The sequence below is a fragment of the Syngnathoides biaculeatus genome, chromosome 10 (genome assembly GCF_019802595.1).
Source record: "Syngnathoides biaculeatus isolate LvHL_M chromosome 10, ASM1980259v1, whole genome shotgun sequence".
In the NCBI taxonomy this organism is placed as follows: Eukaryota; Metazoa; Chordata; class Actinopteri; order Syngnathiformes; family Syngnathidae; genus Syngnathoides; species Syngnathoides biaculeatus.
The window spans coordinates 3,959,587-3,972,305 of record NC_084649.1 but is presented as its reverse complement, the minus strand read 5'-3'; the positions used below and the strand labels follow the sequence as shown (position 1 = coordinate 3,972,305).

Below are 12,719 nucleotides of genomic sequence, written 5' to 3'. Positions count from 1 at the left end.
GTGTGTTGGTCAAAAGTTGTATGACACACTGATAAATGCAGCGTTAACGTGTGCACTGGTATCACTGCTCTTATCTGTGACTGAAATGAAAATAAAAGACCAAGGGAGAGTGTGGTAAGGAAGTGAAGAAACGAGTCCAAACGGGGTGGAACAGTTGGCGGAAGGTGTCGTCTGGTGATCTATGTGACAGAAGAGTCTCTGCTAGGATGAAGGGCAAAGTTTATAAAACAGTGGTGAGACTGACCATGATGTACGGATTAGAGACGGTGGCACTGAAGAGACAACAGGAAGCAGAACTGGAGCTAGAAGAAATGAAGATGCTGAGGTTTTCACTTGGAGTGAACAGGTTGGATAGGATTAGATATGAGCTCATTAGAAGGAAAGCCAAAGTTGGATGTTTTGGAGACAAGGTTAGAGAGAGCAGACTTAGATGGATTGGACATGTTCAGAGGCGAGAGAGTGAGTATATTGGTAGAAGGGTGCTAAGGATGGAGCTGCCAGGCAAAAGAGTGAGAGGAAGACCAAAGAAAAGGTTGATGGATGTTGTGTGGGAGGACATGAGGACAGTGGGTGTTAGAGAAGAAGATGCACGAGATAGGCTTAGATGGAAAAAGATGACACTCTGTGGCGACCCCTAACTGGACAATCCGAAAGAAAAAGAAACAGACTTACTAACACTCCAGCAGCACACTGAACTCTCCAACAATAACACACTTCTCGGTTACACATACTTCTCCCCCTAAGTCTACGTTACTCCGGCCACCTGGACTCTTATGCTCATAATACAGATTTGAACCCTGGTCCTCAGAACTGTGAGGCAAATGTTCTACAGCTGCGCCACCGTGCCTATTTAGGCTAACATCTTCATTTAAAGGTCAAAAAGTGATTGTGGCTCCCAATGTTGTCTTTTCCGTGGAAACTGGGTTGAAATGGCTCTTTGAGTGGGAAACGTTGCCGACCCCTGATCTAGCCAGTCAAAGTCCAGTACTTGTTATAGTAAATTGCCTTAAGGGAGGCTGGGATTTCTACACTGAAATTATAGTGTCAACAGGCATATTTTATATATAATATTGTCAAACTAATTAATTAAAAAAACACACACAAACAGGCTGTACTGTATATAGCATCGTAGAAAACGTGGAAGACCCGACTCATTTCCCTAAATGCCAATAATGATGACAACCCTTACATTCACAATATTCTTAAAATTGGCTTGGCATGCATGACTACATGCATGCTTGTTAGTTGGTGAATTAATTCCAAAGTATTTGTTTAAAACATCCAAATGTTAACAAAAACTGTCAACAGATCCTCTAGTTAAGTGGCAGAAACTGATACCAAAAAGAAATAACTAAAAACAAATGCCTGCTGAATGCGTGGTTCCACTCTGACATTAGTCAGTGATGACAAAGGAGATAGTGTGCAGGCACACCCAGCATCCCTGTGATAGCTACTCACAACAACAAAAGCGGAACAGGCTTCGATTCACTTCCTTATGGACGTGGGTCATAATCACACAATATTTTGCAATGTGACATGCCCGACAACCTACACTGTCTGGATGCTGTACTTTGATTCTGTGATATGGAGAATCCGCTGCTAAATATACTCACAAGTCATGAAACCAAAACAAAGTCATGAAGAAGTTACTTGTAGATAAAAAGTTACCAGAAAACTAAAATTCGGAATACAGTACATATAGTGCTGTGACAAATTATATGTATATTTTTGCAGTTTCACTATTTTGATTATGGTCATTTAAAAAAGTAAATAGACAGATATAACACATGTGAACTTAAAATTTTGTTTTAAAATGGTTCAATAAAGGTAAAAAAAACTTGTAAAAAAAAAAGTTTTATCTGGCACTGTGTGAATAAGTGGGTCCCCTAAACCTAGAAAATACTTGGGCCATCCTCAGCAGCAATGAGTCTTTCAAAATCTCTGTGGAGATACTTTGGGTCATTATTCCTTGTAGATTGGTATGAATACAGCAGAAATAACAGGTTTTCAAGCATGGAAAACATTTTTAAGATAATGCCACCTTATTTCAGTCTGATTCAAGTCTGAGATTTGTGTGAGCCACTCCAAAACTTAAATTTTTTGACTACAATGTACTACAATGTATGAAATACAAAGCTCTATTTTCTACAGGGAATTTTTATTGTTCTTATCAAATAGAACAACAACCTCCACCGTGCGGTCGTCTTTCCTCACCCTATTACAATAAACTTTTTTCCTTTTAATGTGCAAATTACACAGCTGGTCAAGAGCAAGTACAGACTAAGTAATATTTCCACACTGAAAAAGTGCACCTAACCATATAGCGGAACAATAGACTCAAGCATATTGCGTATCACCAAGTATACACACTTGCAATATATGGTACTTTTTAAAATGACAATTAAAAGGAGCTAGTACTGACTAAATACACCAGGTACATACAATGTGCGGGGCAACATCACAGCAATTCTGAATTCCTTGCTTTGATATCTTTGAATGCATTGTACAAAACTGTGTGATTGATATTACGGAACTCACACATTTTACCATCCAAATTATGAGCGCAAGGCAGCAGTTTTATGAATTGTTATTTTACTTTGCCACATTATTCAAATGTGCAGGTATATATTGAATTTGAATTTAACCTGTCAATTTGAATATATGTGATGCACCATGTACTGTAGGTGCCTGGAGGATTTTAAGTGGTTCAGCCTGGATGGAATGAACTAAGCTGTGGGCAAAGCTCACAAATAAGAAGCTTGTAAGCATGTTTACATTGTTAGTAGGAGTGGGAGTGATACGTGCATTAGTTAAAATAAAATTGATTCAACCTCAGCCACATCCATTTCATCATCAACGGCAATCAGCTGGAAGAAAAAAAAATATAAGGGGAAAATTAGTACAGCTCAATTAGTGTGTTAAGCTGAGTCTCTCTCTCTCTCTCTCTCTCTCTCTCTCTCTCTCTCTCTCTCACACACACACACACACACACACACACACACACACACACAACATGCAAAGTTAGTAAATGCTGTTAAGAAACCATGGACCTGATTTGCGTGTGCAAAACTGGCACACCCTTGATTGCTAATTCAAATATATGCGAAGTTGGTCGACAAAAAAGGCATAACAGCGATTGGATTTGGTAAGTGTTCTGGACAATTATATGCAAATAGATGAATTAAGCACGTGCAATGTGATTTATTAAACCTGAGACAGATTGTGATGGCTAATTTTGTGTCTTTCAATATATCATCCGAAAGTCAGGTACGAAGTGACATGCAATGCACAATGCCAGCATTGTGCAAACAGTTTAAAAGTCAGCAGGCAGAATTTTTCCACGTTTGAGGTTCTGGATCATCTAAGAGCAGACTTGAAATCAGTGGCAAGAAGGAATCAGATCGCCGTTGACAAACTCCTTTCAACTCTGGATTTGCATCCATCTGGGTCATTTTAGCGCAGAGCCACAACAAGTGTAGGCCTCTCGCAGAGCAGATTTAGCCTGTTCTGGAGCAAGTTCTAAACCCAGGATCTGAATGACCCAGATTATGCAGGATGGGCATACATTGTCCATCCAATTGCCTTGAAATACGCCTCGTCTAATTGTGATACAATATAACAAGACAACAAAATGAAAACAATGACTTCAGCATTAAAAATGGGTCCTCTATGCCAGGTGTCTCTATTTTTTTCAGTTACCTTTGTTTATTATCACCTTTAACAGTCATGGACAAAACACTGGGCGTCGTGCTATAAGTCTCCAACCGACTTAGCATTGAAGAATGCTTTGCTAGATCTTCAATATGGCGGCGTACATAAAGATCACATGATTTTATGACATAGGCGCACAACCTCTATACACCTTTTGCAACATTTAGTGGTGGCTTCCCTTCCAAATCAAGAAATGTAATCACAGCTCTCTGCTTGTGATGGACAGGTAACAATGGGTTAATTTACAAAATGTCTGACAGGAAGAGCAACAACTTCATCTATCCATCCATCCATTCATTTTCTATCGCTTATCCAAGGTCAGGTTGCGGGGGCAGTCGCTTTAGTAGGGACACCCAGAATTCCCTCACTCCAGCCACTTCATTCAGCTCTTCCGGGGGGATGCTGAGGCATTCCCAGCTTGGACGAGAGATGTAGTCTCTACAGGGTGTCCTGCGCCGTCCCCCGGGTCTCCTCCCTGTGAGACGTGCCCGGAACACCTTACCAGGGAATCTGAATAAGATGCCCCAGCCACCTCATCCAGTTCCTCTCCATGTGGAGGAGCAGTGGCACTACTCTGAGCCTCTCCCAGATAACATAACTTCTCACCCTATTTTACAGGAGGGCGCAAACACCCTGCAGAGGTTCTGTTCTTTCAGTCATGACCCATAGCTCATGACCATAGGTATGGGTAGGATTAACCGGTAAATTGAGAATTTCCTCTTTCGGCTTCGCTCCTTCTTTACCACAACAGAGTGATACAAAGTCCGCATCACTGCAGATGCTGCACCGATCCGCCTGTCGATCTCATGTTCCATTCGTCCCTCACTCATGAACAAGACCCCCAAGATACTTCAATTCCTCCTCTTGGGGAAGGATCTCCTCTATGACACCTGCTCAAATTGGAAGAGAGTCCAACTCCTTTCAAGAGGTGTGTGGAGGTGAATCCGACAACGTCTAGTCCCAACATCTCAACCTCATCTCGGACCTGTTTGCCGTGGGTTACCCTACCAGCGGCGTGAAGCCCAGGCAATTTAGCTCCTAGTATCAGTAGGACACACAAACCCCTTTCACTACGATAAGGTGACAGCTTCCAGGAGGGGTGTTGTCAAGTTGTGGAAGTTAAAGGAGAAAGGGCGCTCATCCTTGCTGATCTGTGGAAAGTAGTTTGTCTGACTGTCTCATCATTGTTGTCAATGTTTAGAAACACAAAACTGTGAGACCGCTATTTGAAATTTTAGTAAAGGATTGCATTCTTAATAGATCACCCACAACATGCCCACTAACAGGAAATGCGGCTATTCTAGAGTGAACATGTAATTTTGCACCCACTTTTTGATATCTTTGTAAATCAAGCCCCTTGTAGTAAGTACAGGGCAGGAAAAAATGTAAAAGCTTTAGCAATATGCGGAATTCAGAATTGGGAAATACTTTTTGGAGAGATACTGACTGACTGAAACTGCCATTTAAGGGTGGGGTTAAAATGCATTTTTCAGGAAGTTGGTTATGGTGCTCTTGAGTACAATTTCTTAACATATATTTTGATATATTCATTACTGTATAGAACTGGATGACTTGCACTACTGTTTATTTGCTCATTTTCATCATTTTAAACACAGTACATAGCCTACAAATAATTTTACTCCTATTGTTGAGAAACTATTTTGAACATTGAGAAACTACCGTTCGTCAGAAAAAGACTGACCTAGTTCAGTAACAAGTGCAAAAAAAGAAGCATGGTTAGATCTGTACCCAACATCTGCTAAGGTTACTCTGTTGAGGTGCTGACTAAATTAAGCAAGGGTGACGATTAATAGGTGGCTGTTAGAATATAGGCAAATCCCGCTTAAGCAAGCTTCTTTTATTGTCCATTGTGTCATGGGGAGTCTTAACCCTTAAAATGGAGAGCTAGCCAGGTCTCCATTGGTACCTTTGGTGCAGGGGAGCCTGGGGAAACTAAGATCTGACACACTGCAAATGTATTAAAGGAAAAATTATTTGAGTCCTACAATACTCTGAACATTTTTTTTCCCACCCAATGTAACCAGTGGTTCAAATAGTTTTCTTTACGCCAATGCAAATGGTGTTGCAGATGTGGCATTTTGACATGAATTGGTTTTGTTTTTGTTTTAGCCAATCGGTATTTAGTGTCACCAATAACCTTTGGTAATCTGAGCGTTAGAGATCTTAGTCGTCAAGTTTGACAATGCACGTTTACACTTGCAGCAACATCATAAAGTAGGTACCACAACAGGATGAAATAAAACATGAGATTACAATGAAAAAAAAAAATCTTCAGTTAGGTTTTGAACACTTATGATAAGAACAGTGATAATATCTCCCTTCATTTGGTGTTCACCTAAATCTACATCTATGATTAGCTGTTATTACTTTGATTAAACTTTATTTTCTAGAGCGCTTTTCTTAATTTCATTGTAAAACAAGAAAAACAGGAACAGCACCTGAGGTGAGAACCATATATCAAATGATATAGGCTAATGAAAGTGCCAAATGAATGTACAAAATTGAATATACTTTAAGTGGAGTTGTGTTATAATGACAATCTTCACTTTGGGTGTTTAATATAAGTGAAGAATTAAATAGTTTATGCATCATGATTTAATGTAGCAATGCAATATATTATGCTGCCGCTCTTGGTGTACCTGTCTTGGTCAACAGGAGGTAGTCTAATACAGGTATGGAGAAGCAAATTAAGATTAATCCTACCACTACTACGATTATTACTACTATTGTAATTCAGTAAGATGCAATGATATTGGCCATTTTTGTAGGAGGCCTGTGAGTCTTTTCATATTTTCTCTCCAAACGTATTGATCCACCATTTATGCTCAAATTTGTTTATTTGATTTCCAAAACCGCAACTAACATTTGTAACATGAGTACATCAATGCTTTTTCATATTGTTTTCCAGCATGTACCTAAGTGGGGTTTCCTAAGGCAAAGCTATTGGGTTCTTTTAAAGACAGAATGTACATTATTTTGACAGTAAACTTCATCTGGGAGTGGCATTTAACAGAGTGAAGTATCTTTTTTGAGGATTTATTCATTTGTTGGATGAAGTTCACTCCATCTGCCACCTGCGCACATATCTATAATTTATGTCAAAAAAATACATTGTGCGCATGTTTTTGAAGTAGGATTTTCTGTGAATATACTATGATAGATTATGAACATCCATCCATCCATTTTCTGAGCTGTTTATCCTCACAAGGGTCACGGGGTGCTGAGCCAATGCCAGCTATCTTCATGGAGGCGGCAGGGACACCGTGAACCGGTTGCCAGCCAATTGCAGGCCACACATAAACAACCATTTGCACTCACAATCACATGTAGGGGCAATTTAGAGTGTTCAATTAATGTTGCATGTTTTTGGGGTGTGAGAGGAAACTGGAGTGGGCGGAGAAAACCCGCACAGACACGGGGAGAACATGCAAACCCAACACAGATGGGTCCGGGGTTTGTAACCCGGTCTTCAGACCTGTGAGGCAAATGCTCTAACCAGCCGTTCACTGTGCCAACACATTATGAACAATTAAGTATAAACGGCTATTTTTATGTAGTTTCAGCTAGATTCAGCAATAACAAATCTGCAAGATATTGGCTCTGAAACATGTCACTGGGGAAATTGTGCAGTATGAAAGGGTAAATGCCTCCTGGAGGTTGGTGAAAACTTTTGGTTGGTACCTTCTCCCTGTAGCCACGATCTTTCGTCATCATCTCCCTGAGAGTCTGCAAGACTTTGATGCACAGACGTTCCTCATTCTCCTCCAACAACTGCTTGGTGTGTTTAATTAGTCTGGTATGCAATATATGGAGGAAAAACACATGACACAATGTTGTACCTTATCTCTTCAATTACAACGCTAAACACAAAAGGCAGTTGTTGAACTTACTATATAACAGATTTTGTGGACATGAGTCGAAGACAATTCACCTAATTTTTTTCAGCTTTGGAAATAGTGATACTGAAAAACTCCAAAAAGCACTATTGGATACATACTGCATAAACAATCTTGTCTTTTTGTTTAAAAGCTATACCAAAACGCAACTTATTGTCCCTAAAGGGCCAAGTGTTCAGAGTTATCCAGCTATGGTAAAAGTTGACAATTTAAGGGGGTCTGCGAAGGCAACAGGTAGGTTAATCCTTGTAACAACATCGACTCCACATGCCCTGCCAATTTGCCTCTAATCCAGTCTGAGCTGGAATCAGGCATAACACCGTAGCCAAATGTGTGCATCATGTGAGAGCTGGTTCATGGGTTCAAAGCATATGAGTTTAAACTTTGGGGCTTTGAATACCAGCATTATTGACTACATTTACCACATTAGCTACCATTTTAAAAAATAGGTGCATATCCTTTAATGTAAATAAATTACATGCAGTATAGTGTAGTTTCATACTTTGATATGAATCCTCCACTTTCACATTTCTTGCGAGCTTCTGTGTTCTCGGGGAAGAGCAACTCAGGACGATGAAGGACATCAACAAGCACCGAGAGCTCAGCTTGGACCAGCGGCCGTAGACGGTCTTCCAGAGCTGACACGATGTCCTGCAGATGAATGTAATGTTAACTGTGTTTGAAGTTAAATCCTTCATCACATCAATTAATTTCAGTTTGAGTCCACAAAGCTTACACACACTTTGACAGTCAATCAATTTTTTTGAAATGTCTGTCTTTAATATAAGAACCACATTCAATGTTCCAAGATAAATACTGTTATGCGGACCAGACCATTGTTATGATCATTCTGATGCATAGTAGTTCAAAACTGGTTCAGTGACTGTATTTATGACATAATGTACTCATTTATGGCTGGAAATCCAAACACTGAAAAAGGGTGATTCCTAAATGTGTCATGTAAGCCTTGCTTGTTCCAATTATTTACCACAAACTAATTTCCCAAATCCATGGATCCATTTTCCAAGCCACTAATCTGCACAAGGGTCACGGGAGCGCTGAAGCCTATCCAGCTAACTTCGGGCAAAAGGCAGACTACACCCTGAACTAGTTGCCAATAGGTTTCGTAGAAAAATTAACATCTTGGATTAAAAACTCCACTTATCATTTGATCCATTCAGAGACTTGTAAGCCTTTTAGGTTGGCTGGTCAGGAGTCTACATTAACAATGTGGACAATAATAATAAAATGGGCATTGCATATCACCTCAACCATAGTTTTGCAAGCGTTTGCTCCTTGTGTGCCGAAGCCCTCTTACTGCAAAAAAAATAAAAAAAATAAAAAAAAATGCTCATGTACAGCTAACTTGCGATTCTTCTACATACATGTGTCAATAATGCTTAGTTTCTAGAGCTGTTGCCACGTGACATCCTGTGGTACAGGGATAAAGTTGTTTGGAACATGGGATGTCCATGTCAATGCACACATTAAGTAAGCTTGAGAAATCTCTAAGTCTGGAAATTGCACGTTTTAAATGACTTGACAGAGGGATGTCAGAGACTTCCAGTCGACACACAGTCATGGATTACAAGAAACAGACACGCAACAATTCAGGCTATTGAAATCGTTTCCAAGAAAGTGAATGTGAAGATGTCTGCATTAGTGAGTGTGTCGCACTATATTTGTATTTCTTCACTACCCTTTTCTCTTCCACAAAATGACCTACTGTAGACTCTAAATGAAGTAAAGAAGAAGACACATGACAAGAACAGTTACAGCTTCCCTTTTACAGACTACCACTGAGGGATGAAATCAAAATATTCACCCTGTTTGATAAATCGACAAAGCCAGAGGTAAACTGCAGGATTAACACACAAAAAATGTTGAAGTATTTTTGCCCACCTGGAGCCTTTCAATGATGTTTCTGTAGTCTTTGGAGGTCGTAATTCCAGAATCTCGTCTAGAAGTGTTCTTCGCTGACAATTTCCAGTTTAGGAGGCTCTTCTGTACAACATTATTGGACTTGACAAATAAGTTGTTCACTTGACTGTCCAGATCCACTGGGATGGCAATGGCTCTGCTCTTAGCTGGGTTGAAAAACATGCAAACTTAAGTTTGATAAAGTGGTGCTTTACACTTTGTTTCCACATACAGTACTTGTGGTTCGGCACCTATGGATTCACTGTTTTTTTTTTTTTTTTTCTCTCAAAATATCTGGCCCCTTGAACAGTCAACTGTACATCTTCAAACAATATACTTCGAGGTGGGTGGTCCAAAAGAGTAATATCTTACCGACGTCTGAGAGCACTTTAATGCAAGCCTCCACTGAAGCTTTCTGTACAGGGTTAAGCCAGTTACAGTGGTATACTCTGAAAACCCCCTGCAACAGCTGTACAAACACAGGTTGTCGAGTCTGGGGGGAGGCCGGGGGGACACAACAAGAGGAGTCATTAATAATAGTGTCATTAGTTTCCCATGTCGTGCAAAAGAATGTTAATGGTGAAGAATAAGAGAGATATAACATTTAGATCCCGTGGCTGTAGTGGAAGATTATCGCAAGCCAGTTGTTTCGACCTATCTGCACACCACAAAGGTGGTTGACAGCATATTTTAGTGAACCAGCCGTTTCAACCAATCTGCACACCACACCAGTGGTTAACAGCTGGTTGCTACATGGTGAAAGAGAAATCTATTGGCTGGTCTCAGACCCTAGAGGACAATAAATACCTCAGTTATCTTTCCCAGAATGGCGGCCTGCAAGAGAAGGTAATGATATGATTGATAAATCTTGGGTAAAAATGCGGACTTCTATTAAAGAACAATATCTTCTATGAGGATGAAAATGAAATTGTGTGAGGACTTTTATTGGGAAACTGCATGCAACAACAAACCACAACATTACAAACTATTTGGAGGGGCGAGCACAACACCAAAGGCTTAGACATTGACTGACCATTTGATGTCATTGCATCATCTACACTGAGTTCCAGCAAAACCTTGTGCAACACACCCACAAATTTGGGAACAACAACTGAGCTGAGTAAGCCATGAGAAACCCACACAGCTTCTTTGCTCACACTCACTTGAATCACAAACAAAAAGTTGGCGTGCCACTTGGGATAGGCTGGAAAACTACATAAGGGAAGACTCATTGTTACTTACATACACATTGCGAGCCATCTATGAAGAAAGAGGAATGTCATATTTTGTAGTGCGTGTTGCATTTACATCTCAGTCAACTAAATCAATGGATCACAACATTAGCTCTAGAAAACAGCTCACTGACAACAACGGTATCCAAATTACAGTCAAACTTAAATAATACAGTTTTAATGTGTAGTAATTTATTCCCCAAAAGTTCATTATTCTTTGCAGTAATAGTAGTACAGTACTACACACAGCATCACACAGCTATTCCTATTTTTTCATGCTCTTGTGTAGCTAAACTAGGCATCTAAAATATTGCAAAAAGCTATCAGTATGAATAGAGATATACTGTGTTCTGCAATCACTAATATATTGTTATATGTAGACCACAAGCACCTGCACTTTTGCACTAAATGAAAAAGTGCCCATTTTGCTGAAGCATTTTTATTCTTTGTTCATATACAGCATGGCATTACTGTCCATTGACAAAACTAAGCATTATTATCACAAGGTTCTTGTTTGATTTGCGTCCCGCGTCTGAGACACAAAAAATAGCAGGGACGCATGAAGCATATTAATTCTTCATCGACACTGCACATGCCCGATAACGTCGCCTCTTGGGACACGTGCCCATCGATGTCACATCCAGTGACCATAAAAGGGGCTACATCCAGTGAAAACTTGGTGAGCTCATGTTTCCTGGCATTTTTGTGGCACGACATCATGTTCAGGGCAGCTTTGGAACAGAGGAAATCATGGTAGTCATCAAAAAAGGTCATTTTCAGTCATACTTATGACTTGGGTCCTTTCCGGCCCGTCCCATGTTAATGGTGCTTGTAAGTGCATCAGGAAAGCTTCGCGGAGGTGATAGGGGGTCACCTGAGCAGTCATACAGCATTGGCAGCCAATGGGCACACTCACGTGACTTGAGTAGAGCATAGACAGCGAATGGGTGTACTCATATGACTTCAGCACATAACAACTGGTGTCTGAGAGATTAGAAGAGCTGAAAAACAACCAAGTATTTTGCCAAGACAATCCCTTTTCTCCGACCAGCGGGGTATTGCAAAACGCTGAGCGGTCCATTAGTCTGGTTCTTGTTCTCAAGGCTCTTATCAAAACGCAAGTGGTCGTGCGCTGATAATTACAACTACCCAAAACATAAATATGACAGTTTTATATTTTTTAGGGCAATTATGAGATGGAGACATCTCCCCTTTTCTTTTTTAGATGTGCAGAATACATTCCAGAGTTTATTATTATAAAGCAGGTGTCATTTTTACTTAAGGTTTTTGCTTTCATTTTAACTTTAAGGTTGTTGAAGTACATGGCAGAGACAAAAGTAGAATTTGCCTCCCTTGCAGGTAATTTACATCCAAATGCCAATTTTTTTTTTACCCTGGATGCAAAGGCCAGACATCTCGGTAATTTGTTCATGTCAAATGTACAAGACATGTAACCTTAAAAAAACAACAACTTAGTTTTACATTCCATAGTACACCTCTTGAGAGCGATTTCATTACATGTTCTTCATGTTCTTGTGAATGATATATATGAAGAGTTCAGACGCAAAAGCAGATATATCCATTTTTGTTGTTGCTGTAGATATATATAAAACTAGGGCAAAAAGGATGGAAGTGGCAGTGGTGAACACTTATTTCCAGAAGAGACAGGAGCATAGAGTGACATACAAGAGTGGAGGTAGGTACACGCAGGTGGATTATATTTTGTGCAGACGATGTAATCTGAAGGAGTTTACGGATTGTAAGGTTGTGGTGGGAGAGAGTGTAGCTCAACAGCATAGGATGGTGGTATGTAGGATGACTCTGCTAGCGGGTAGGAAGATTAAGAAGACAAAGGTAGAGCAGAGAATCAGGTGATGGAAGTTGAGGAACGAAGAATGCCGTGTATCCTTTCAGAAAGAAGTGAGACAGGCTCTAGATA

At 40.1% G+C, this 12,719-nt stretch overlaps 1 protein-coding gene across 17 annotated transcripts in view; it reads right to left on the bottom strand.

Annotated features, from left to right (window-relative positions):
• itpr1b (inositol 1,4,5-trisphosphate receptor, type 1b) overlaps positions 1 to 12,719 on the bottom strand; it is a 135,008-nt gene that overhangs the window by 65,547 nt on the left and 56,742 nt on the right. For 13 of the 17 annotated variants that reach the window (XM_061831424.1, XM_061831426.1, XM_061831428.1 and 10 more), the window contains 4 exons: positions 9,921 to 10,041; positions 9,531 to 9,715; positions 8,131 to 8,279; positions 7,414 to 7,525 (listed from right to left, as the gene is read on the bottom strand). In XM_061831424.1, the coding sequence (XP_061687408.1) occupies positions 7,414 to 7,525; positions 8,131 to 8,279; positions 9,531 to 9,715; positions 9,921 to 10,041 (567 nt within the window). Of the gene's footprint in view, positions 1 to 7,413; positions 7,526 to 8,130; positions 8,280 to 9,530; positions 9,716 to 9,920; positions 10,042 to 10,355; positions 10,383 to 12,719 lie in introns of all 17 variants that reach the window. The other 4 variants (XM_061831427.1, XM_061831431.1, XM_061831429.1 and 1 more) reach the window with 1 other exon arrangement.